Raw genomic sequence first — 26,104 nt, 5'->3', positions numbered from 1 at the left:
AGGAGACCTGTTTACTAGCAGAAGCATTCAGAGCATCGTTGAAATGGCCCTGGGCCCATTTTTATTGGTCACTGTAAATACTTTTTACTTTTCTGATTGATGCTCAGTGGATTGGGACTTATTCCTGCTGTTATTGGCATCGATGACAAAACTGTATCTGAATTTGATAGCAGCAGGCCTTTTTAATAGCACAAGAAGCCTGCACTGGAGGTGGGCATAAATACTGCAGTGTTTCTGGAAACGGTAAACATGTAGGCCAGTTTGCTGTAGAGTCTGGCATTGAAAGACAAGTGGGTTTTTCACGCCCCAAGTTAATTCATTCAGGCTTATTGGCATTCACAGCGGAGCCTAAATTTAAATCTTGGGTTTTTCTTTGTTTTTTAAGCTGGTGCCTTTATTCAGGGAAACTCTTCATTGCAGCAGGAGGAGGAAGGAGAAGAAAAAGGCGGAGGAATGAGAGGCACTGAACGTCTCATAGATATTCTGCAGTTATGTAAAAGAGAGACATAAAGGTGTAAATCAGTAACTGATGCAATTCATGTATCCATTTTGGTTTTAAGAGCCATGTCAGCTTATGTCAATTGAGCATGTGATGCTCCAGCTCTTCTCTTCAGTTCTGATATAAGCTCTTTGGGAAAATGCCTGATTCTTTTCTTGTGTCTGACCAATGGAGCCCCCATCCAAAGTAGGGGCCCTGAACACCACTGTCATTGTAACAAAATATGTATTTGCTTTAGCTATACATTCAGGCCACCACCAAGTTAAAGACTTGCCTGCTACCCCTTCTTGAAGTCAGCCTTTGGTTTTGCCAGTCTTGGGCCGTGTCATGCTGGTAAAGCTTTGTTTTCTTATAAAGAGATTGTTGGGAGGAGGAGAGTTAGCAGAATGTGTACCAGGGCAGATATAAGCACTGAGGTGCAGTTTAAACTGAGCACTGCACAATGCGCATGTGCTTTGATTTAAATCTATGCATATGTAATGCAGGGAATGGAGAAACTAAAGGAACGTAATAGTCACTTTTGACTTTCTTCCCCATCTAGGGCTTTACAGAGTGTGTTTCGCTATTGTTTACAAGTACTACAAAAAGATAAATTTGTTTTTGGCCTAAAATAGCTGCAAAGGTGAGATGTAACCTGAGCTGAGATATAAAACACAGTGATTGATAGCTACCTTGTTATAATTACCTTTTTGTTCCCACTAAACTACATTGTAATTTGAGGGAAACATAATAACACATTTTCTAAAATCCTTTTCTTAATTTACTAATATGTGCTTCCTCTGTCTGATTATGTATAACGGTCTAGGAAGGCCCTAAAAGTATCCACTGAATTGAAACATTGCTAAGTTGGACAAAATGAGTTTGTTTGTGTTGTGTAGCCCGTGGCAACAGACTTTTGGTCCATTTCCCTGACAGCAGTTGACTCATAGTTAGCCAAGTAGTGACTCTAGTGTGTGGGTGCATATAGGAAACTCTGCATAGAACTAAAGCAGAAAAAAAGAGAGATGTGGCTCTTATGCATCCCCTGAGAAGTATTATTTAATGCTTTTACTGTAGGTGATGGTGGTGTGCCGTCTTAACAGATTGCAGGTACGAGTGAAACAGCCAAGTAGATGGTCCCACTGAAAGCAAACTGTTTTTCTCTTCTGTTTTTTTTTTTTTGGATCATTAGCATGATGAAAGGACTCGCAGATGAAATAAAATATTGCGACTGACTTGTGTTTTGACGTGCACTTTTGAATAATGCAGAAGTTGTTTCCATCTCTACTCTTTTATCTCGGAAGTGACACTGCAGACTGTCAGTTTTCTCACAGAATAATTACGTGTTGTTGTATGCTTCTTTGTTTCAGAGTGATCGTCTTTTGATCAAAGGTGGTAAAATAGTTAATGATGACCAGTCTTTCTATGCAGACATTTACATGGAAGATGGGTTGATAAAGTAAGTGAAGCCTGGTACCATGTTGTGATTGGAAATGTAGGAAATATATTGCAGAATAGCAAGGAATAACTTAATCTCAGTTAGCTATATTAGATTGCAAAAAAAGATGACTATTTCACACACATGCTGGTGTTTAATGGAGGAATTTTAAAAACAAGATGTTGAATTACATAAACAAAGGGGCAGGAACACCCTTGTTATTAAAGCATGGGTCAAAGAAGGCACTTAAACGTGCTTAATTTTAGCCATGTGAATTTTCCCGTACTGAGATCACACATATGTTTAAAGTTATCTGTGTGCTGTAATACTTTACTGAGTTATGACTTAAGATATTCTGAATCCAGAGTTCAGCACCCTAATACAGTTAATTCTGCATTAGGGCAGGGGTTTGGACTTAGGTAACCTCCTGAGGTCTCTTGCAGCCCTGTTTTCTGCAATTCTGATGCAAGGATCAATCCAAAACCCCTTAAAGTTAATAAATAATTTTAAGTGTGGTGATTCAGACCACTTTCCAGCACACTTCTGTGTTTTTAGTCCTGAAACATGCCTTTCTGGCGTGTTAAATATATTGCAGATTTCTTTGGACTATTCCTCTTAGAAAAAAAATGGACAAGCAAGAGGTTGCAAACAAGGAATTCTCCTGTTCTGGCTATAGAGTCAGCACATGTGCTTTGTTAATCAAAGTTAAAAGAGCCAGCTAAAGACATGTAATTAATGGCAATGTACTGTCCCCTATTGCACTTTTAGAAATAAATCTGTGTAGAGAGCTATATTGGAGAGGTCTTGGGGCGGAGGGGTCTCATCAGGTATATGCATGGGCTTATGTTTGTGCAGGGAGTGCATAATCAGTCCAGTCCCAGTGAAGCTGTTTGCAAGGCTCTCATTCTGTTGGGCGCAGTGATGCTTTGATTATCTGCACGGCCCCCTTTCCATCTGTCTGCCAGTGTGACTCCTTTTCTTTTTCCTTCCTGTTAAGCCTCATGTTTCCCCAGGTCTTGAAGTAATTGCATGCTTTGCTCTCGCAATTATGCAACCGCTTCAAGCGGAAGAAAAAATTATCATCAGCTGCATATGCTGATCCTGTTCCTTGCTTTATACGGGAAAAGAAAGCACTGGTCAGGTGAAGTAGCACAAAGATGCATGTTTACAGACTGCGTTTGCCTTGACTGCTGTTTGTCTGACTTGTTGTTTGAAACCTGTTTACCCAGGCAAATAGGAGAGAATCTGATTGTGCCAGGGGGAGTGAAAACTATTGAAGCCCATGGCAGGATGGTGATTCCTGGGGGAATTGACGTTCACACCCGCTTCCAGATGCCAGAACAGGGGATGACATCTGCTGATGACTTCTTCCAAGGAACCAAGGCTTCACTGGCTGGGGGAACCACCATGATCAGTAAGCTGACTGTGTCTTGTTTTGGGTTTTTTTTCCCCCCTCTTCCAAGGAGCTTTATTTTTCTCCTACTCAGATAAGCAGAGAAACTGGGCTATGTAGGTCATGTTATGTTTTGTACTGCGTGCTGGCAGTGGGGGGTTTCTGTTGTCTGTGTCCAGGTTGGTGAGAAAAGCTTGCGTAGGAGTTGGAAAAGGGATGGAAAAACAAGACCACGGGATTCCCAGATCCTGCAGCTGTCAATCACTTAACTCTTGTCTTGCCCTGCTACTTCTGTGAATTTACTGAATTCCCCTTAGGTCTGCTTCTACTGAAACCAGTGCTGCTTTGACCTCTGGCTCCAGTAAGAGCTGCAGGTTCTCCACACCCTTTCTCTGAGATAGCTGTGACTCCAAGAGGCTTGTACTCTTTTCAGCGACAGAGTTCAGCATTTTTGGAACAGCAGTTGTTGTGCGTACAGAACGGGAGGGACAGGTACTTCAGATAGGGTTGTCTGCAGATGGGTGGATGCCCATCATATAGTTCATGCCCAGCGAGTTGATGCTGATGGCCTGTGATATGTGCCTTTGAAAACTGGGCTGCTTGTTTAAGGAGTTAAATGCCCAATCTTACATGTCCAGCTTTGGCTCCAGGATTTTGTAATAATAAAGTGAGCTTATTTCTTTTCTGCTCACAACCTCTTGTTGGAGGAAGAGAGAATCGGGAAATGAAAATACCTCAAAATAAGACAGATTGACTGATGGACTGTTCTGCACATATCAAGATTAGACACTAACAGTTCTCTGCCTCTGAAATGCCTTCAGAAATGACTTCCAGGCTGGCTGACCCCACTTGTGTTGGCTACAGATGCTTGGCTTCTCAGAGCCAGGATCTTAAAACTCCCTGAGTGAATCATTGTTGCTGTCCTTGTTTGAGCTAGAGAAGGGGGAAAAAAAAAATTTCTGTTACAGTGCAGCTGATTACATGTGAAATGCAACAGGACATCCTGGAGTCTGTTGCCCTATATGAGGATCAAGGATAAAGGTGCAAAGTGATAGACAGCTGAGCATCTTGCGCCCTTTCATGTATCATGAGGTACTGCCATTTCACAGGAGAGGGGTTAAAGTACAGAGAAATGAAAGAGCATGGTTCAGAAAGAGTACTAGTGTCTATTGTCCAGACCAGAGATATAAAGAGATCTTTGGCACAGCCAAGAATCAGCCTGACTCTGCTCAGTTCAAACCTAGTTTCTTATGAACTAGAACATTCTCATCTCTCAGAGAATAAGTATGAGCGAGCTTTGATCTCTGGCCTGGTGGGAGGACTTGGATTGATTGACGTGGAGATTGGGAGCAGGAGACAGTGTCCAAACACAACTAGACTGGCTGCGTTTCAGAAAAATCTTATTTGGAGTCTGGACCCTGCATCAGGTCGTTTCTGGCCTGTGAACTTGGTCTGATGCTTCAAAAAAGGTACAAGTAAACAACCATGAAATAACCTGGGAAATTACTTTTCATAATGTTATCAGTTTAGATTAAGATGTTTGTGTATGAAGTTAACCTAAATACATATAGATAACATAGAGTGGGAGTGTAGCTGTGGACATTCTCATTGTGCACACTTTTATCCAGTTTTTTGAAGTCTTTTCTGTCAAATTAATTGCACTGAAATGGTATTTTCTTTTCAGCTTCAGTTCTTTGATTTCACTGTTTGCTTCTGTGTTATTAGTACCCTTGGTTCACATCGTCCACTTGAAATATTTCATTGTTCTCCCTTGCTAAGCTGAATTAGATCAAAATCCTTTTCTGTCATTTGCATATGGACTTATAACAACATTATTTCCCTTAAAACAACATTATTTCCCTTAATGGCACTTTTAAAACCCTTTAGGCATTTTAAATAGTAAAGTCATTTTTAAATCATTAAAATGTTTAAATCAACATTTTAAAATCATTTAGGCAAATTTTCCAAAGTACCCCTTCACTTTGGGTGCCCAGTTTACCCACGTAAAGCCTCATACTCCAGAAATGCTTGGACCCCTCTTCATACATATTGCCTTTGTGACTACAGTATCGGATTATGTCACTAACGGTGTTCCTAGCACATCTGTGAATTAGGGAAATTCGAGGTAAGCCCCCCCCCCCCCCCCCATTTTATAACTTCTTATGTTACAGACATGAAAAATTGGCACAGTGTAGATTACATGGTTTGTCCGGGGTCATAGAGGAGGCCTGTGGCTAAACTGGAAAATGGAATCACGATCCCTTAGTCCCACACTCTTTTCCCTTTGCCATCCTGCCTTCCGGAGTGTTTTGGATAAGGATACCAAAATGCATGATCACCTCTGAACAAAAAGTGGCTTCCTAATGCATAGCAGCAAGGAGAGTAATTGCACTGTTTAGGATGACAGAGACATTTCTGACAGGTGGGTTTCAGCAACTGGAGCTGAACAGTCGAAAGTGGGAAAATAATCCAACTATACTTCAAAGCTTTGGGCACACTGGTCTGCGTCAGCTCAGCTGTTCTCTTCTTAACAAAATTATACCATTTGAAAAAGCTTTTTTTCCACCAGGAGGCATGCAGAGCTGCCCTCATGAACGTGTTCTTGGTGGGTGGCCTTTGATTCCTCCCAAAGAAGGTGGGAGTCGTGGATGGTTTCAGCATTTTTCCCTTTATGATAAATGGGATGATGTTTAATGAACTAGATTCATAATATTGCAAACAAATAGCAGCCTGAAAATGGCATGCTAGCATTTATATCATGGTGCATTTTAGGCACTGTGTCTGGGACTTTTCAGAAGAGACTCTGCTTCTTATGAAAATGTGTCTAGCTGCATGCCTCCATTCTTCTGGCTTTTTTGAAAAGCTAAGCCTCAAGGATGTGAGCTTTATGAAAAAAAAAAACACCCTCATTTCTTCACTTGTGCTTTAAGCTACACTTTGTTATTTATTTACAATACCTTTATTCTATACACTTTCTTTTGTACATATCACTCATTTTGGGCAAGAAAATAGGTTAATCAGCTTCACACTTCAATTTGTTTCATATTTTCATGCAGGAGGGCGCTTTAAGGCTGTTTACATTACAGTCAATGTAGGGAAACATTTGTTTTATGTAAATTTTTCCTGTGAAATTTAAAAAAAAAAAAAAAAGCAGCAGCAGCAGCTTGGGCAGGTTTCCATTGGTCGTTGGTTTTATAAAAACTGTGGGTGAAATCCTGGCTTCAGCAAAGGAACCGAGAATTTTGTCACTGACCTCAGTAGTGCCAGGAATTCACCCTCTATGGTTTTGCCAAACTTCGTTTTCAGCTCAGATCAAATTCAGTGTTGTGCCTTTAACTCTCCCGTAAACACACCCAAGGGAAGCATGTTCAAGAATGTAACCTATTGTTTCCGAGGCCTGTTCTCATTTACTTCTGTTCCCCTTTAAAGTAAATTCATTGCTAGAATGTCTGGAGATAGGAGAATCAGGTTCCCAGTTGGTATCCAGTGGAATAGCCCTGTTTTCTGTGGGGGACCAGTGCAGGTTTATCCTGGTGGGAAGCAGACCTGGCTCCAGTCCAGCTCGTTCCCAGCTCGTCCACTAGTCAGCCAGAAAGAAGGAGCGGTTAGCAGTGATGATCTCCGAGTTAGCCTTTTCTGCTCGCCAACCCAGACGTTACTGTGAAGCTCTCTAGTCCTTCTGTTTCCAAGTCCTTCTCTAGGTTGCTGCACTCGGAAGTTAGCAATGATTTCTTCTAGCTGCTGGTTTCTCAAACACCATCTGAACAAGATTTCCAGCTACGATCCTTCTGTCTCTGTCCCCTTCAGTGCCAAAGGCACCTAGCAAGACTCCAGCTGACGTTGCTAACATATGAAGCAATATAGTTGGGTTTTCTGTGCAGAACTGAGAGGTGAAATGACATTCTGTGATACGATTGTATTTCTGAAACAGAAATTTGCATGATCTTTTTTCTGTCACTGTCTTCAAACAATATTATAGTGGGTATATGAGCAGAAGGCGAACAACACTGCATGTTTTAAGATAATTTTACTCTGGAAAAATTTGGATTATTGCCCTTTTAAAATGTCAGAGTGCAGTATTTGGACATTAGGTTGAACGGATTATTTCAGGATGATCTGCAGAAGACTTTGGAGGAGAGAGGGGTATTTATGTAGGCTCTAGCTCATTTAGGGTAGCTTCTTCTGTAAATGCCATGGAAAGGGAACAGGCCTTCCCGAGTTTTGGAAAAGGACTCTAACTTGGTTTGAAGTTGCCCTTTAAAAGAGGCTCTTTCTCATCTGTGGAGCCTTTGGAGCCACAGTTTTGTTGAGGCTTTTTAGGCCCCCTTTGTTCCCACTTGAAATAGATTGATACCTTAGTATATAAAACAGTCTCTGGAGCAATTAGAAAAGGAGGATATCAGTGCTGAAGAACAGGGTGGTCTCTCAAAGCCTTAAGACTATTTGGTCTGTTGTTAAATGTGATGGGTAAAATCCCCATCCAAATCAATGGTAAAACTCCCCCTGACTTTAGCAGAGGCAGAATTTCCTCTCTGCTTTTAACCCTTCAGAAAGGACAAAGCTAGGCAACATATATTTATTGGCCCTCTGATCCTCGAGCCTGTTTAATGTCCCAGGGAGAACTGCATCTATCCAGGCCAGCTCCCACACACATTTCAGCACCATCCTCCCCCCTCCCCCCCAACCCCAGCCAAAAAAAAAAAGGGGGAGGAGGGAGAGAGAGAGAGAGAGAGAGAGAGACTGACTGTGCTTCTTCCTGGGTATCTGCTGTTCTGGAGTGAAATCTTTTGCTGACATTCCATGTGTTGACTCAGTCAACCACTGTTATGATCATAGAGAGAAATTACAGTGAGAAGAAATTATAGCTCTTACTGGCTTGGAAGCCAGCTGCCTTTTGAACTTGCCTAGCAGTTACCCTAATAACATGGAGAATATACGCTAGGGATATGAGTCTTTGTATCTTGGGAGGTTTAGAAAATGAAGGGGCACTTCAAATGGACTGTAGTCTGCTTCCTAATGTTTTACCCTGCAATTAAACAAAGGGCTAGTGTGCAGGAGGGCAGGGATTTTCAGAAGCGCTAGCTGCTCAGCTCCTATCGAATTGAAGCGAGTTGGCGCTAGATCTCAAGTTGTTCTGAAAATCACTGCCTAAATATTCAGGTGCTAGAAGGAAATGTTTTCAGTCTAGTAGACTTCCTCTCCTCCTGGTTTTTGAAATGAATGTGATGGAGTGAACGGAGTCACCTCAAAGGAGATCAGAGTCCGAAACTGCAATAGCGTGAGCTTAGGGAAGGCTTTAGGAAAGGGCTGGGCAGAGTGCTGGGGCAAGGGAAACTTGGCAAGGGATGATATTTAGACCCATTAGGGTAGATTAGATCATAGTGTACCCTACTTAGTTTTGCTACTATATGGCATCAAAATTAGTCCTGTCCTGTTAGAGAGCAAGCATCTAAATGGGGGCAAAGTGGGGGGGGCGGAAGCGGAGACCCAGAATGAGGTGATACAGCAGTGGCTGTGCAGTAACTTGTGGCAGAGCTGGAAATATAAACCAAGTGTTTTGAGTCCAACGGCAGCGACCGCAGAGCTGCAGTGTCTAACGAAGGCTGCGTGGCTGTGTGTACGTAACACTGCGTTGCTCTGCAGAGATCAGCCTGAATTGTGTTTCTTTTTGCACCCGGCAGCAGAGATAAAAGAGGAACTTTGCAGCAGGGAACTAGCACTGTGGACATGCTGAGCTGCAGTATGTGGCTCATTTCACTTTCTAGCAGCCGCTGGTGGTTCTTCTGCAGCAAAGAAATGAATTTTAATTTTACTAGAAATGAAATGAAAATGTCCACTTGCTTGCATAAAAGCACATTGTTGATTTATATGGGGAGAACCTCCATGAGCTCTGTTACTAAGTTCATGAACTTGCCACACAGAAGTACAAAGTCTTTCCAGCCCTTTCTCTCCTCTCTCCTTGAACTCCCCCCAACAGTTTCTGCATCTCCAGGCTCTTAGGCCTCTGCACTGATTCGTGCTAAATCCTGTTTGCTTCACTGACTTCTAACTTGCAGCTTCCTGCTGCTGTTTGTTGCTTTCGTTCAGCACAGGCTTAGAATTGTTAATGAGAAAGTCTGGCCATAAACAGAGATGGGTGCTCCCCCATTGCGAGCTACTCTTCCCAAGCTTTTAAACCCCTTTAAGTCCATTAGGCATCTCTGCCCGGAGTACTATGTGCAGCTACTGTAAAGATGACAGGCAGCCTCGCTGGGGCTAGCTGTGCTTCTGCAGAGCTCCAGGGCGTTTGCTTTCTGCTGGGTGGGATTACAGCCGCTGCTCTGGTGGGGTTTCCACAGGGGTCTCGCTGGAAGTAAATGAAATGCATCTGCCAAGCCCTTGATGTCTCTTGCCAGTTAGCGCAGAAGGAAACAGCTGTTCAGTCCTTGACATACGTTGTGTGTTATTGTGTAGGGGACTTCCCCCCCCCCCCCCCCGCTTTGGGCTGCAACTATTGTTTGTCATGTCTTTTGCCGCTGAGACTAGGTTCCTCTGAGGAACAGAGAGGGGCCCTTGGAGTTGGGTAGCATTACCTGAGGTTATACAGGAGGCCTGTGGCATGATAGGGTCTTTAACGCTGGCTGTCAGATTCTCAGGCTGATGTGCCTATCTACCAGCTGGGCTATCTTCCCTTCTTAGGGCTTAAAGGTGAAATCAGCAGTGTCTGGTTTGGGGTTGGAGTCCCCTGAAGCCAGTGCAATTCAGCATGGCTTGCTTTTCCGTTTTCACAGTCTTCTGCCTCTTTAGCAACACCGTTTTTTTTAAAAGAGCAGGTGACAGGGGCCTCAGCTCTGTTCCAGTTTTGCCCTGCCCTGTTCTGGGCCTGTTCCATCTCTGTAATTGCAAGAGGAAGGAATGGAGGCAGCCTGTACCACATGTGCTGGAGCCTGGATACTCTGATCTAGCTATGAACTAATGAATGTTGAAATGGCAGCAGCACTGACAGTGCAGCCGTCTTCCTGCAGATGTAACTGGCCTAGATTTTTCCATGCATCCGAAAAGAGGGATTTGGCACTCGCTCCAGAGAAGTAACTGATGTCGCGTGTTTATGCAATAGCACTTAATCCCTCTTGTTCCATGTAATGGTTGGGATCACTAAAGCTGCTTTCCCACTGTGTGGGGAAGAGTGGTGCTTCATGGTCTTTTCTTCAAAGAGCTGCTTTCAAGTGCTTTTTTTGCTTTCCTGTGTCCAGTGCCCTTTTCCCAATGCCACACCCCTTGTGGAGGACATGCAGGAGAAGTAAAGAGCTGAGGATATCATTTGACTGTGCTTTCTGTGCTGCCAAATTTGAGCCAGATCCTTAGCTGACCAAAACAGGCTATTGTAACCTTGCAGAAAAGTCTGGGAGCCCTATGCAGGATCTTTGTGCTGGATGCAAACAGGGCAGAAAGCTTGCAAAATGTGTGGGGCAAAAACCTTTTAAGCGAAGACAGGCAACAAATGGATAGAGCAAGGAACAGGGGGAAAAAACAGGCCAGTGCTTGCTCAAACCAGTTGGTTTGTCAGCTCCGGCCTGTTGACTTCAGGAGCTGCAGCTACTCAGTGTCTGATAGACTCTCTGGACGTTTTTCCAGGACTGGGGCCCCTGTGGGACGCAGGTCCTTCAACTGCAGCAAAAAAGTCTGTCTCCAGATCCAGCGCTCTTTCACCAACGTGTTGCCCCTTTTGCAGTTGCTTATCTCGGTGGAAGAGCTACATTTGGTACTTTGTAAGGTGCAGGTGTAGAAGTTGGGTCCTTGCAGCTAAAGGCCTCTGCTGTAGATGGAAAAGCGATCTTAATAATAAAACAAAAAAATTAGTCACCTCCGTTAATGTTACAACGTTTGCGTTGTAAAATGTGTCAGCTGATCAAGGTATTTCCACACAGGAATATGGGCTTACTGCTAACTAGAGTAAGCATGTTCCAAAATGCAGTTGTCTATGATAGATTTTCAGGGTGTGTGTTAAATCTAGCCAGATAACCTGTCTCGATCGTCTTCACGCTGAGGCAAGGTCTTGAAAGAGACAGCAGGAAATGGTGCCTACAGCTCTCTTTTTTTCGTCGTGTTTTTCTCTACAGAGATTTTTGCCTTCCTACAAGTGTTCAACCTCTTGGCTTCTTTTACCTTCCCGTGAGCTTGAGTCAGCAGGAATTGTCCCTCTCAGACAGGAGCTTTTAACTTTCCATGTTAGGCATTAGCCTTGCTTGTCAGGGGAAGGAAGCAAGCTATGCCTGAAAGAAGCGATGGCTAAAGCTAAATGTAGTATTTCTCAGTTGCGATGGACTCGGGTGAGTGCTGGCAGTACAGGGGGATTCTGCGGCTTGGATCAGCAGTTTTCTCACCTTTCCCCTGGCCACATCAGCTCATAGATCCCGTTAGTCTCTTAGACACTGAATTTTTAAATCTTTCTGTTCAGAGGGAGAAATGCTTAAGCAATACAAATTAGCTCCTCCCGTCTAGCGTACTTTAACCGTGCTTATAAATTGCCAGCTGATACCAGCTTGGGGCTGTGCCTGTATCCTTGCACAGCCCTCGCTCCCATGGAAGCCATGTGCGTTTAAAAGGAATGCGGAGATGGGTACCTTAGAGTTAGGGCTTCTGGGAACGCTCTTTTCTTCCCCACTGCAGTTAGTGTTGGGACTGCAGACCTCTGTGACCATGGGTAGGACGTTTGATTTCTCCATGCTAACTGCTAGCCATCTGTGAACAGGAAGCGGCTTTGTTGCCAAGGGGTTCGAGGCTTTAATTCAAATTAAGTTCCCCTAGACCCTCATGTTATAAGTGCGAAGTGTCAGTTGTCCGGTTGGGTGAGGATGCCTCTCTGCACCATTTGAACCATATTAGCAATGCAATGTGTGGCTTCTGCCTCTGTGATGCCAAGCTACCTTTTGGGCTTCAGTTGGTAGCAGGACTTTCGGGATTCACCTCTGCTTCATGTTAATTTAAAACTCCCTGATATCAGAGAGCTCTGTGTGGGCTGTGATTATTTTTACTGCTGAGCTGCTGAAGAGCCCGGCATTCAAAACCCTGGGAGCACACCTGATGGAGAGAGTCTCTGTCCCTCCTAGCTGACCCCGAGATCCATGCAGATACAGGTACCCAGTCCCTGCAGCGCATGATGCAGAGCTCTCCTCACTGTCGGGGTATAAATAAAAGGAAAGACTTGTGTGAGTGAGAGAAGAGCTGAGCCCTGGGTGCATGAAGTGCTTGTGGCTTCCTGCATCCTGAAAGTCTATTTTAATGGGAGGAACTGTTAGGCTTTAACATGTAAGTGGTACTGGGAAACTTGATGTATTTTCAAAGCCCATCAAAAAGTGCGGTGCTTTTGGAAGTTCCCTTTCCTGACCGCTTCTAGGCCATATTTTTACCAGACTGCTTTGTTTGTGAAAGTAGTTACGTATGTGCAGTGTGCGTATTTTTGGAATCTGGGAGACTCTGTGGTGTTTTACATATGAATGAAATTCACTGGCACAGCCTACAGAAAATGTGAGCTGGTAAAGGAGTTCCTCGAGAATGATCCTCTATTATTACACAGCACTGCTTTTGTGCTAAGGAAAAGAAGAGGGAAAATTCCCAGAGCATTTCACAGCAAGAGACACTGCAACGTAGTAGTGCTTTAAAATTTCATTCCACAAATGCATGTCAGTTAATAATGCTTCCCAGCTCAGGTCATAGGCACTGATTCATCTCTCGTTCCGTAGAATTTTTTTTATTTCAGATGCAATTTCTCAGGATTTGTGCAAGAAGAGTTCAGCTAAGAATGGGGTATAAACTGCTTTTCAGACTGGTATACGTAGACACTTCATCCACCACGAAGTGAAATAGAAATGTTTTGTTAAGTCTTTAGTAGTAGTTGGGGAAAAATGTAGATGTCCAGGATAATCTTTCATGAAGCAGGAAGATGAGCTTTGCTACTGCTGCTTTGCAAAGCTGTTAGTCCTTCTGCTATACAAACTCTCTATAAAAGGGGAAAATGGCAGCTGTATGGAAATGACTAGCGCCAAGCTGTCCCGCAGCACGGATCTAGGGGCAATCCAAGCTATTGATCTGTCTGGCCCTCCCGTCTGAGATGGGAGACAACATCCAGGCCGAGAATGTAAGAGATGCCTGTAAAGACTCAGGGCATGGAAAAAATAATAGGCAGGATCTTAAATGTAGGAGCTTTTCTAGCTGGTTTGCTGTAGGCATCCTGGATTGAAAGAGCTGCACTGAGGTTCAGTTTCCATCTTTGGATAGGCCAGGTCAGATGATTCCCAGGACCGCATCCTTTTCTGCCTCAATCACAGAGCTTTGTGCCCCCAAACCTAGCGATTTCTCATGGGTCTGGGAAAGTAACAGACTGCCTGAGAGGCCAGATAGGGCTATTTCAGACCTGGAAGAAGGAAACTTGGCAGTTTGGGGCTGCATCGCAGAATTCTCCATTTAAACTAAGGATGATCTCCTTAGTGCCTCCTACAGGTTATTTTAGCAATTGCAGTAGTTGTTTTGCAGGCCACATTAGCCTTACAAAAGTTGGTAAGAAAACCAGCAGGTAGCTAGGTGAGTTCAGAAAATTGGCATGTGCACTGTGAATGTGCCGATTGATCTCTGTCCTGCAATAGGTTTATTAGAAAATAAGTTCTCTCTATGGACACTTGGACATTTGAGTCTGATTTAGCCCTTGCTTTCTTGTCTGTAATTCTACTTTACTGTCATTAAAGTCGTGGCTTAACTGGGAGCAGAATGGGGACCCTTAATGTATTACCAGAATTGGAAGTGCTTTGATGGTGACTGATGAAAACCTCTTTCCCCAAAGCATGATATAACTTTATCATAGCCGTGAGAGGAGGGAGTCAGTAGTCTTTGTCCAGCGAGGGGAGATTTCTGTATGGCAAATACACAGAGGGAAAGGACAGGTTCACCAAGCGGGTCTCTTTTTTTTTTTTTTTTCCTTTTTCTTTTTTTCTTTTTTCCTCTCCTTCTCCTTACTTCTCTTGTAAGCTGTTAATAGAATTTGTCTTCCATATGTACTGCAGAACTCCTTGGATTTTTCTTATTTTGTTGGAAACAAATTTCATCTTTTTATTCCTGAAAATATAAAGCTGTCTCAGAACCCTCATAAATTTCCATTGTAAAAATTCCCGTTGTGTCGTTATGTTCCTCTTTGACTCCAATGCCCCCTGAGACAGCCATGGAGAATGAAATGAAGCTGAGAAACCAAAATCTGTTTAGCAACAATGATGCAGATCTAGAATTGCTCCAGCTTCCCAGCTAGTGGAAAAAGCCTAACAGGCAGCATATAGCTCTGCTGACCTCAGAGGGACAAAACTGGCTTACGGCACTTGATTTTTTTTTTTTTTGTCCTCTTGTTTCTGATCAAACTTTTGCCCCTTGGATATTATTATAATTGCGTTTTGCCTTGACTTTAAATCCATGGCTACAAACAGCAGTTTACTCAATCCCGTTCCCTCAAGGTTTATAGGCCAATTTATATGGAAGTCTTTGAAGTCCTGCATACTTTTTCATAGGCTTCAACTGTGGAGTGTGCCTAAAAGAAAGAATAAATCTTGGAATCACTTGAAGATCTCTTTTGAACTTGGCTCTCCTCCTCCTTTATCATGGTGACCCCCTGAGATGTAAGCCTAGCTGGATGTATAATAAACCTGTACTGTAAAGAAATGGAGCCTTTATTTTTTTGCTCTGATCTAAACATGTAATCATTCCAACCATTGAAGAGGGTTATTAATTGTTGTTTGGACATGTGGCCTCCTATTCTTTAAATTTGTGTCCAACAGGCATTAAGTTATTATTCATATTTTGGATCTAATCAGACAGCTAAAAGACAAATGAAGTATCTGTATTACATAAGCGAGGGAATAACAGAACATTGCAGTCTGAAAATGTAATCACTGTAGCGCAGCTATGTCTAATCCTTCTGAATCTGGTCCAGTTCCTGATTCTTCTTCGTAGAGTCTAATAAATTGGATCTGAAGTGATAGAAAACAGCATGTGATGTCATTTATCTGCCTTCTTTTGTATTAGTTTAGCAGACGCAAACAAACAAACAATTGTGTGGTTGTATCAACATGGTAAGTGCCATTCTGTGCCAAGCTCTGTTTCTCTTCAGAAGGAGCTATTTGATTTCACTATCACTTCGTGGAGAGAGAGAGGGGAAGTAAAAAAAATAAATGGAAATAAAAACCCCAAAATGTGCAAAACCAAATTCTGATTGCTGGATCCAGGATGTTAAGCAACTTCTTCACTTGAATTCTCCTTAACTTTGTGAGGTCAAGGGCCTGTGTTAAGTACACAAGATAGTTACCTGAAAAGCTATCTCATAGCTATCCTTTCTTGTCCTATATCCAAAATATGATCCAGAGCGTGGTTTAGAGGAAGAACTGAACATGAAATCAGAATACAGGGGAAGTGAGGGTCTTTTAGGTTGCTTGATTTGGGATTTTTGAGCTCAAGAAATGCTGAGGTCCCTTTCTAGCCTAAATCGATGCAGATCCAGTAAGCTGGGAGTCATGTTTTAATACTTAGAGCAAAAGCCTCATTGCTGGGAGGCCTGACTTTTGAACAACTTTGGCACCACTGTGCAAGGCAGTTCTCTGTAGCTCAAGCTCTTGACCTGTAAAAGGGTCATAATGATATCTGACTAACGCTAAGAGGGATTGGGCATCTCATTGGCTGAGAATGTGTGGTCTTTGGATGACGCTTCTGAGATAATCTTCTGTGGAGCTTCTTGGCTCAGTCAGGGGCCTGATTTTCGGTTCGCGTCTGTGGATTTTATTCCACCCGCTTTCATAGCGTTGCTCCCAATTCACACCAGGGCCATGCGAACCCTGCTCTAGCCCTAGACTAGCAACAAACTACAGACTTCTAAGCAGGGAGCTGTGCAATTACCGCGGCTGAATTTAATTACAATCTCTCAATAAAATGGCTTGTGACAGAATGTACAACTCAATAAATTCACCAGATTTCATCGCAAGCAGTTGCTGTGAAGATTAAGTAGTATTAAAAAGACAGATGTGTTTATAATGATCAAGCTTCTATTTAAAGTTTTTGGTTGGGGAAACCTGCCTGCTAACAGTTAAGCTTACTGTTAAGGATTTACACCTTATAAACTCCTCTTAAACAATAGGCACATTTAATGCTAGTAGGAGCCTGAAGTAATGTGTAAAACTTGGGTTTATAATAGCAGCTAGAACCCTGCACACATGGTTTTATTATATACACAGTTTTTGTAACAGCTGACCCTAACTGCTTTTTATATGGTCCATATCAAACAGTTTTTTTCTCTTTTCCTGGTAGTGGTGTTCATTAGATAAAGATTCAGAAAAATTTCACATTTTAGATGACATTGAATTAAACAAGTTGAAATAAAGCTTTATAGGGGAAAGCTAGAACCAAAAGCTATTAATAGAAACTTCAGGAAGAGGCTGATAGCAAGCCAAGGCCTGTTCAAATCAGGCAGGATGCAAAAAAGAAAAAAATTGAACATGCCACAATACCAGGAAGCTATAAAACCTGTTAATCCCCACCCATGAGGACATCCATCCAAAAAATAAAGCTATGTAGTCAGTGCAAGGCTGATAGCTGAATTCAGCTGTCCCACTGAGGTCTAGAAAAACAATGATTTCTCTTGCACTTAGTGAGGGGTCAAAAATATAAAGGCATGGCTCTTAAACTGCATTTCTTTGAGAGCTTCAAAGTGCCAGGGGAGTATTGTATGGGATCTTTTATAGCTTCAGTCTCAAAGCGTCCTGTAGGCTGTTGGTTAGATTCCCTAGGCTCCTGGACGGGATCCCTCATGTCCATGCTGAATAGCTCACTCGGTTTTCAAACTGCCCGCTTGCTCAGGAGCAGAGCGAGAGCTCCAGATAGCCTAATGCTTTAGAAGAGCCCTTAAGGGACCGAAAGGCCACAGCCTATCAGAGTCTGTAGGAAGAAGCCAGGATGTGATGCAGCATTTTATAAAGCCACTGTTTAAAGTTGAGATTGGCACTGTTTTAAATGTGCTCTGCAGCCAGTGGGTTCGTATGGTTTTTAAAATAAGTGAGAAAATACAGCAGCTAAATGAAGAACAAAGATTTTCTTAAAGCCAGCCCTTAGTACCTACACTGATCAGTGATATGGTTAGTAAATGCTAGTGTTTTTTTAAAGTGACAGTGTCACTTCTCCTATCCTATTTAGATTTCCATGCTTATGTTAACTTAATACTGCTTTATTTTTCCCTGTGGTTGGAAAGTTCACTTTAAATCAACTCCTCTCAATTTTTGGCTTCCCCTTTCATTTAACACGAAGTGCCTGATGTACAAATGGTTGTTATCTCTCCCCCACAGTATTCAGCCGTTTGGGCTCATAGGACGCACAACATTTCAGTCTGGCTGAGTGCCAGCTCTGGTATATTAAAGCCACACAGATAAGCTAACAGTGGTTAGTGTTGTTGTCTCACTTCGGCTTATTGTCTCTTGTTAATCTTGAGCTGATTAATTTGTCCAAGGAGGAGTGAAGGATCATGAGAGAGAGAGAGAGAGAGAGAGAGAGGGACAGAAAAGCAGCCATGGGATGATGGGTGAGTGGGAGCTGAAATATTTAGAAGTAAGAACAGCTCCACGTTCTAAGCAATGTGAAATGGCGTGTAGTGATGGGAGAGAAAACCAGGCACACCGGAGGGGTGGTGAGGAGTCTCAGTGATTGTGGCTGGAACAGTCATGGCATTTGGGTGCTCAAATCCCATCGCCTTTCAACAGGAGGTGAACTCTCAAGTTTGTCTGGGAAAAAGACAAACAGCCTATCCAGTCATTTTGGCATCTTGTTGGTATCTCCAGAAGGGAAAAAATAGACAATTTGTGAAATACAAGATTTTGGTTTTTGTAAAGCAGTTACTTTGCTGATGTAAACCAATTTGCTTCCTTGTAAGCCGTAGGATAGGGCTTTGATATATTATACCTAGGATCTGCTCCTCTATTTCCATCTTACGTTTGGTGAAAAAAGGAAGGAAAAGAGTGGCTTTTTTAAGCAAAATTTCAGTCTAACCGTGTTCTCATTCTTAATAGGATCATTATAAAACTCATGCCTCATTTAAGTTCCTTGTATTTCTTTTTTTGAGATCATGCTGTATGGATGGGCCTGTGCTAGCCCTCTATAGTCAAGTAAGCACTGACTTTTTTAACTATGCAAGATGATGTAAAAGAAATTCTGCTGCTTTGACTTTTGATATTCAGTTCAGTGGGGTTGATTTTCCACTCAGCATTTCTTTGCTGTGGTCTGTCTGCTGTGAGTAGGAGATGGATTCACTGTAATTCTTGCCTTGGCTTTACCATTTAACTTGCTGAGAGTATATTTTAAATGAAAAGAAACATTAGGATTAGGTCTGAAATTCACTCTGATTCAGGGAGCCAGTGCAAGGACCACAAAGTACTTAATTCCTCCTTTGAAGGCTTCAGCAATGATGAAGTGATACTTAAATGATCTTTTCCTTTTCTTTCTTTCTTTTTTCTTTCTTTTGTTTCTTTTTTTGGATCAAGCCTTGAGCTTAAACTGAGTTGGCAACTTCCTTTTCAGACCTCAGCAGCTGACATCATTTGCACAGCAATAATCAACAACAGTAAGAAAACATCTGGGCTTGGAAGCAAGGAGAGATCAAGGCAATAGTGCTCTAGAAAGTAAAGGAGTGACAACAGTCTGTGTTGAAACAGTTTGTCTTGAGTGCATCCTGCAGACCCGAGGCTGCTCCAACTGCTGCAGGAGTTGAACATTCCTGGTTTCTGAGATGAAGGAACGAAACACAGGGCAGTGCAAGCAGTGGGGTTCCCTAGAGACAAATGGTTCAGGGAGGTCAGGACAGCACACTGCTTTTCACGTGGGAAGGCTCAAGGGTGATCTCCACGGCTGGGTTTGCTGCATGTTTTGGTGGGTCAGAAGACCTTGTATCCAAGGTCCTGTGGCAGATCATACCCAAAGGTCATCTGGAGAACGTAGGGCTGTGGGAATGCAGCGGATGGAGCTTTCCTCAGCTGCTTTGTACTGCTCTGAAACACAGCCACCTTAAAGAAAAAGCTTTTTGTTTTACTCTGGGCTCTTGAGTTCTGCCTGAGGGCTGGAAGGAGAACTTCCTTTGAGCGCTGTGTGGGCGTTTCCTACCCCTACCAATAGGCAGGAGTAGTTCGAGCTCTCAGTTGTTTTAATAGTAGGTGAAAAACCATCTTGACTGTTTTCCTTTCAAGGATTTAGGCTCATTTATGCTTATTTGGGCTCTAGCCATTATATTTTTATTTAAAAAAACCCACCACCACTCAGGAGCCCTAGTATGTGGGGATGTAGGACCTGATTTTGCAATGTGATACCCCTCCTCCATTGTAGCAAGAGATGGGACAGTTGAGGAGACGTTTGCATTTATATCTGAATTACCTCTGGGCTAGAACTTTAGGTTTACCTTCTTGTTTCTCGTGCCTTCTGCTCAGTATAAGACATGCGCTGCTGCTGCTGCAGCTGCTTCACCTGCAGCAGCACAGCTTCCCTCCCGCTCCAGGCTGCCGTGTGTCGGGTGCTGTTGCTGACCAGCTGCAACTGCCCTTTCTATCATGTGAGCCCCTGGTCCAGGGATGCGCCTGTCACTGTGACTGTCGTATGACGTGCTGTACCACGTTGCCCCTTCCCTGAGTCTCTTTGGACTAGTTAGATTGCAGGCTTTTGAAGGCTGGTGCTGGTGGCTTACCTTGCACATTCAGGCCCTGTTCTTGCTGACTTCTTCAATATGACTGCAATAAAGTGGCTGATTAGTAATATTTGCCTGACGGAGAGCTGCTATGGAAACATACTGTATTCTATTTTGATGGGGATGATGGATGATTTGGCTATCAGTGAGCTCAAGGGAGCCTCTATGAGATGTGTCGGCAGCACAGCTTCCATATGAGATATTCCTAAACCCCAGAGCCGACTTTCATGCACATATGCATCACTACCTCCATCCCTTATCCTTATTATAACCAGCTGTGGTTTGACTTAGTCAAAGATCTGATAGAGCTCCCTTACCCCCTCTCCCACTCCCTCCACAGACTCCCATTACTCATACTTGGGCAGTGCATGAAATAAGCTGGTGATAAAGCTCCGACTCTGGACACCAGTGTCATTCCGAGGGGCTCGGTGCTGGGCTGTGAAGACTGCACTGTGTTAACTCCTTGGTGCCTCCGGCAGAACTTCCTCAGGCTCATAAACCGGGTCGTGTTTCCGGGTTGCTAGAGATCTTATGGCACCTTTCATCTAAGCAGAGGTGAACCTATCACTGTGGCATGTTAGAGATTAAATGAGCTTTTTGGGGCTTTTTAATTAGTGGACTGAGGAAGACAGCTCTTGTTTGTGATCTGGTTTTTCTCTGTATCTCATTGGTAACACAGGGAGAAAGTTATTTTTTCCTCCTTGATGTTAATGCTATTTAAGCTAAAGATTAACTCTGGCAGACCGACAAGGGGCTACATACTGGCCAGGAAACAATTCAGTCTGGAAGTTAGTGGGAGGTTTCTGACCATTAGGGAGGAGGAGCTTGTGGAACAGACATTGAATGATTTTATTTTAAACAGGACAATTTGTCAGCTGGTTAAATTTGGGTTGCTTTCGAGTGGTGGAAAGCACATCTTTGATGCGATGCCAGCCTCCAGGAAAATTTCAGAGCTTTCCTTCAGAGCATGGACTTCTTAAATGGGGAAGATACTGCTATCTGAGTGGAGGTTGCTACCACATTGGATGGAATAAGGCCACCAGCCACTCCTGACCCCCTCAGCCACTGCTGATCAAAGCTGTAGCTGTACTGGGGATGCATCACATCCTTCCCTTTGCAAGCTAGTGTGATACTTTCAGGGGCAGACACAAGCCCTTTAGAAAAGCACAGATATTTCAGCTGCCATTTGTTATCTGTCGTGTAGCCACCTGTGCAAAAGGGAGAGGGGGGAGGGCAGAGCTTTGCAGGAGAGGGGGTTGTTTTGGTAATCATATGGGCTTTGCACAGTGTTTGCACATCACCGACGTGTTGGAGACGTCATAACAGACAGACTTGTGTGGCTGAAGCTCATGAGTCATTCGGGAGAGCAACACTGTTTTGCAGCAGATTGAGAGGTTCCGGTGTAAATCTAGCTCTCAAGGCACCGCAAAACCAGTAAATCTAGGTTGATATGTCTGCTTGGGGGAGAAGCAAAGTTTTGTACTTCACTGAAAGTGAATAGGGCCCAAGGACTTAGTCTCTTATTCCAATTGTGATTTAGAGCTGACTGCTGAGCTGATGGCAGCCCAGATACTCACCAGTAAAGTTAAAAATAAGCTGCTTGGATTTCTGTGCTTATAATTGAAGCAGCTTTTTTTCTGTGCGTGATTTGATGTAAAATCAAGCCAGGGGATCTCCTCCTCCTCCCTAACAGCGCCTGTCCAGTTCGTGACCCCTGAAGTCTTGCAGGCTTTTCCTGCTCTCTCAGCAGCAGTTCAGTCTCTGAGATGCTGGCTTGCTCCTTTTATTTCGTTGTGACTAAGGGACATCTTAGAGATCCTGTGCATTCGAATACAAATTTGAATATTATTCAAGTTACTGGAAGGGGTACTAACCCTTCAGAGCTAAATCTCTTTTGTTACCAATGGAGACTGGTCTCAGACCGTACGACTTGGTGGAATAGCCTATGAACCCAGCTGCTGTTGGACCCAAGGTGTTTGGCTAGAATGAGCGTCAGGTTAAACAGATGCCAGCAGCAGCCAGGACCATCTTGTCAGCAGGTCTCTCTCCAGCCCTGACAGATTGTCGGTCCTGCTTCTTCCAGTCCTTACTTGCACGCTGTTTGTGGAGGGTCGTCTTGTTTGGGTTGTGTCCTAGCACAAAACGGCTCTGATACATGCGTGGAGCCACTGGTTGTCACTGCATGTGTGCCAAGCAGTAATACATCTTTTCGCTCTTTGGATGCCTTTTCTAGCATCTCCAGAGGCGCAGACAAAGGAATTGCTTGAATAGGAGCTGCTGAGTATTGAAAGCTGCTGACTGATACTCACAGGGGATCTTGCCTGTGTCACTCTTTGTTTGTCGCCCTAATAGGTAACAGGGGAGCAGTGTTTACAGAGCTCTCCTCAGTACTTTGTGGTTGCTGCTCTAGGAATTTCATTTGCTCCATTCGCAAACAGTTGCAGTCAAACAGGCTGTAGTAATTGAAATATTTCCTTCTGCTTTTGCTTTGTAATCAGCATCCTGGCTGCATTCTCAGACATGGGGCTTTAGAAACCAGGTCTTTCAAACTTGTATATTATAAGGGGAAGGGGATGCCTTTTTTTTTTTCAGCAGCCTGTGCAGAGCATGCTTTGCATCTTACCCAGCCAGGAAAGCTACCGAGCCAGCCATTTACCAATGCTTTTGTTTTTTTGCAGTTGATCACGTGGTTCCCGAGCCAGGTTCCAGTTTGCTGACTGCATTTGACCAGTGGCGAGAATGGGCAGACAGCAAATCCTGCTGTGACTACTCTCTGCACGTGGACATCACAGAATGGCATAAAGGTGTCCAGGAGGAAATGGAAGCTCTGGTTAAAGATCATGGTAAGTTCAGTTATGGGAAGGGAAGGCCCTTCTGTTCAGAAGGGAAACCTTTCCTCTCCCCATTTTTGGACACTGACCCTTGCAAGTTTTTATCCTGACATCCCAATAAAGCTGTTTTGGGCCCATTCTGGCTTCTTGTTAAGCTTTGGACAGCAAGAGTCACTGTTGTAGTGGCCCCAGGGGGATAATTCAAACTAGCATCACTGCAGTGGGTTAGATGGGGGAGCAGTGGTTTGCAGCAGGTGAATCTTGCTGCTGCCAAGCAGAGAGGCACCCTTGCTTAGTGGAGATCCTTGAGCTGGGAAATACACAGATGGTTTGATTTTCCTTGGTGTAGGTAGGTGATAGCTCCAGACATTAAACTGTTGTAAACAAAAGAAGAATCAGGCCCGGGAGGAACAATCCAGGACTAGTCACTAAAGGTGGAGGGGAGCTGAATAAAATGACCTCATAGATTTTTCCCCTCTTTAATTTCCTTAATGTTTTGTCCTCGGGCTAGAATAATTTTCCATCCTATTTATAGTTTTAAAAAAACAGCCTTTTACATCCTAATGAGTGTTTTCCCACACATGCTGGGTAATGCCTTGTGCTGGCTCCTGGAGGAGAGGGAAAGCTGACTTATGAGAACTCCCTCTGTCTCGGTCAGTACAAGCACGGTGAAGGAGGGCATGCCTACAGCCAGAGATTTCCCAGCTCTCTCGCAGGAGGGAGTGGGGGACCAGGCAGCCAGGCCCAGTCGCTGCTTTTGTGCATGCATGCGTGTGATGCGTTTTGCTTATTTTTTTACTCAACCTCCCACAGTGCTGAATCCACAGAATTATTCTTATTTCAATGTTAAGTGGAAGCCTAGGGGTTTAGCTGTCCCCACGGCTGGAGCGCAGGCTCCGCTGTTCTCATCAGCTGTGTTAATAAATGCCACATGGCTGAGGAGATCCTGGCTTTACCACTGCGATCTGTTAAGTGTGTGTGTCTGTGTGTGTGCATGCACACGTGTGTATACATTTCACAGCAGATTAAAGTAATTTATTTTTCTACCTATCATTTCTGCTTGTTGGAGGACTAAACGAGGAGGACATCTTTCTGTGAGAAACTGTGGGCTCATTAGAGGCTACGGTCAGATAAACTTATGCAGCGTGTGTTGGATGCTGCAAAGGATGATGACTGTCTATTTCTGGTGCTGCCAATGTTTCTTCTTAATTTCAATGGAAGCAGGTCTGTTAGGACATGTGGCAAGAAAGGACAGATCCTTCCTGGTGCTGAGCATCTGACATCTCATGTAGTTTTGCTCCTTAGAGCTAGTAGGATTGACCTGTTCAGGCTGGTCATAGCATTGGACAAATACAAAATCAATTCGTTTGATGGGGAAGAGAGTATAAAGGTTAATGTATATGAGAAAATGATCAGGCTCAAGACTGTTACAGTCTGACATCTTGTATATTAATCTCAATTATTGAGGAGGTCACCTTATTTATGGAGCTACAGTGTAGCTTTATCCGTGCCTGCAATTTGTGTGTCAAAGATAATTTGTTCGTTCTGTTTCTGCCAGGTGTGAACTCCTTCTTGGTTTACATGGCTTTCAAAGATCGCTTTCAGCTAACTGATTCTCAGGTAGGAAGGCTTAATGTTCACATACTTCTATCACTGCAAGCTGTGCCTTAGTCAAATATAAGGGTTTGAATCAATGCACTTGGATCTGACATTCTCTTCTGGTTTCAATCTCTGTATGTGTAACAGTACCAAAGGTTTGTAACAGTACCCAGGACTCTGGTTTGAAGATTGCCATCTATAAGCTTTTTTGTTGTTGTTGTTGTTGGTTGTTTGTTTTTTTAAGTAAAGGCCTGAAAGTCTTGGCTGGGCAAAGCAAAGGCAAAACACTCATTTTGAGGGAACTAAGGTTTTATTCCAGCCCCTTTAGTGTGGCAGGAGTGGCAGATTTATAAATTGCTACTTGATGCCTACACACAGGGCAAGACAGTGGGATCTCTGGCATAACTATTTTATGTGTTTGTAAGCTGATATTGATCCTGATCCAGAAACCCACTTTCTGGGTTTGACCTTACAATCATTGGGACCTTAAAAAAGAGTTGCCCTCCTGTTTGCTGTTCAAGTGGATACGTTTGTGCACATTTGATTGTTGAGATGAGCAGTTTATATTTCTAAGTGCGGTGGGAGGAGAGGAATGCCTGGGAGTCATGTGGAACAGTGTAGGAGGCAGTGGTGTACGACAGTTATCTCTAATGACTCTGGTAAGCATTTTAATGAGTGACCAGGGACTGAGCAGGCGTCAGTTGTGGGTTACTCAACCTGAGCCCTCTCAATCTAGTTGTCAGAGCGCACTGCTCCTATCCCAGGCGGTGAGAGGGGTGGGTGTAGCTTCTCCATGAAAATCAGATGTAAGAGGTTTTTTCATACCAAACACCATGAAACTGAAGTGTTTGGAAACCTTGCAAGCTCTTTGAAACTACGCCAGCTGTAGGCCTGTGCAGTTACTATTTCTCCAGTGTGGTAAAAATACCAATAACCTGACTTTTGAACAGTGCTTCTTGCCATATCAGTACCATCTGATTTTACGGATGGGCAGGAAAACTGGCTCATAACTATCCAGCAAACCATATCTTATGTTTGTTATTGCTTCCCTTTCTGTTTTACATTCTGTAAAATGCGGCATGCTAAAGGAAATTGGAGTGTATACTATAGAGTAGTGTATACGTAAGTGTGCACGCGCTGTGTATTGTAATGTGTATTTTCTTTCTTCCAGATATATGAGGTTCTGAGTGTAATCCGGGATATTGGTGCCACAGCTCAAGTGCATGCTGAGAATGGTGACATCATTGCTGAGGTATGTCATATTTAATCTGTGGATTATTAACTGTAAAATACTGGGAGAGGTTTAAACTCTAAATCCCTCTCTGCAAACAGATCTGTATATCAAATCTCATCCCCTTTATGGTCAGTGATAAAGCAGGTTTTCATCTCTGTCTTTCCTCTATAACTGAAAGATTGTGACTGGATAGGAGTCGCTGCATATAGCAAAATGTTTTGCAATAACTTAGCACAGGGGCAGTGAGAAGACATATAACATATGCTGACGTTTGGGATCTGTTCATCTTTTAGACAACGATGAAAAAGAATTGTTAATAATATATTTGGATCTAATCTGAACTCCAGCTCATTTTATGCATTGGGTCTCAAACCTACAAAACTTGGAGTTGCAGAGGATTTCTGCATT

General features: G+C 43.4%; 1 protein-coding gene across 4 annotated transcripts in view; it reads left to right on the top strand.

The window, feature by feature from the left end:
* DPYSL2 (dihydropyrimidinase like 2) overlaps positions 1 to 26,104 on the top strand; it is a 58,455-nt gene that overhangs the window by 13,574 nt on the left and 18,777 nt on the right. For all 4 annotated transcript variants that reach the window (XM_009665676.2, XM_068920866.1, XM_068920867.1 and 1 more), the window contains 5 exons: positions 1,849 to 1,937; positions 3,146 to 3,330; positions 22,711 to 22,875; positions 24,422 to 24,483; positions 25,634 to 25,714. In XM_009665676.2, the coding sequence (XP_009663971.1) occupies positions 1,849 to 1,937; positions 3,146 to 3,330; positions 22,711 to 22,875; positions 24,422 to 24,483; positions 25,634 to 25,714 (582 nt within the window). The remainder of the gene's footprint in view (positions 1 to 1,848; positions 1,938 to 3,145; positions 3,331 to 22,710; positions 22,876 to 24,421; positions 24,484 to 25,633; positions 25,715 to 26,104) is intronic.

Source organism: Struthio camelus, chromosome 27 (assembly GCF_040807025.1).
Source record: "Struthio camelus isolate bStrCam1 chromosome 27, bStrCam1.hap1, whole genome shotgun sequence".
Classification (NCBI taxonomy): domain Eukaryota; kingdom Metazoa; phylum Chordata; class Aves; order Struthioniformes; family Struthionidae; genus Struthio; species Struthio camelus.
The sequence above is the reverse complement of the archived record's forward strand: the minus strand, read 5'-3'. Positions and strand labels throughout refer to the sequence as shown.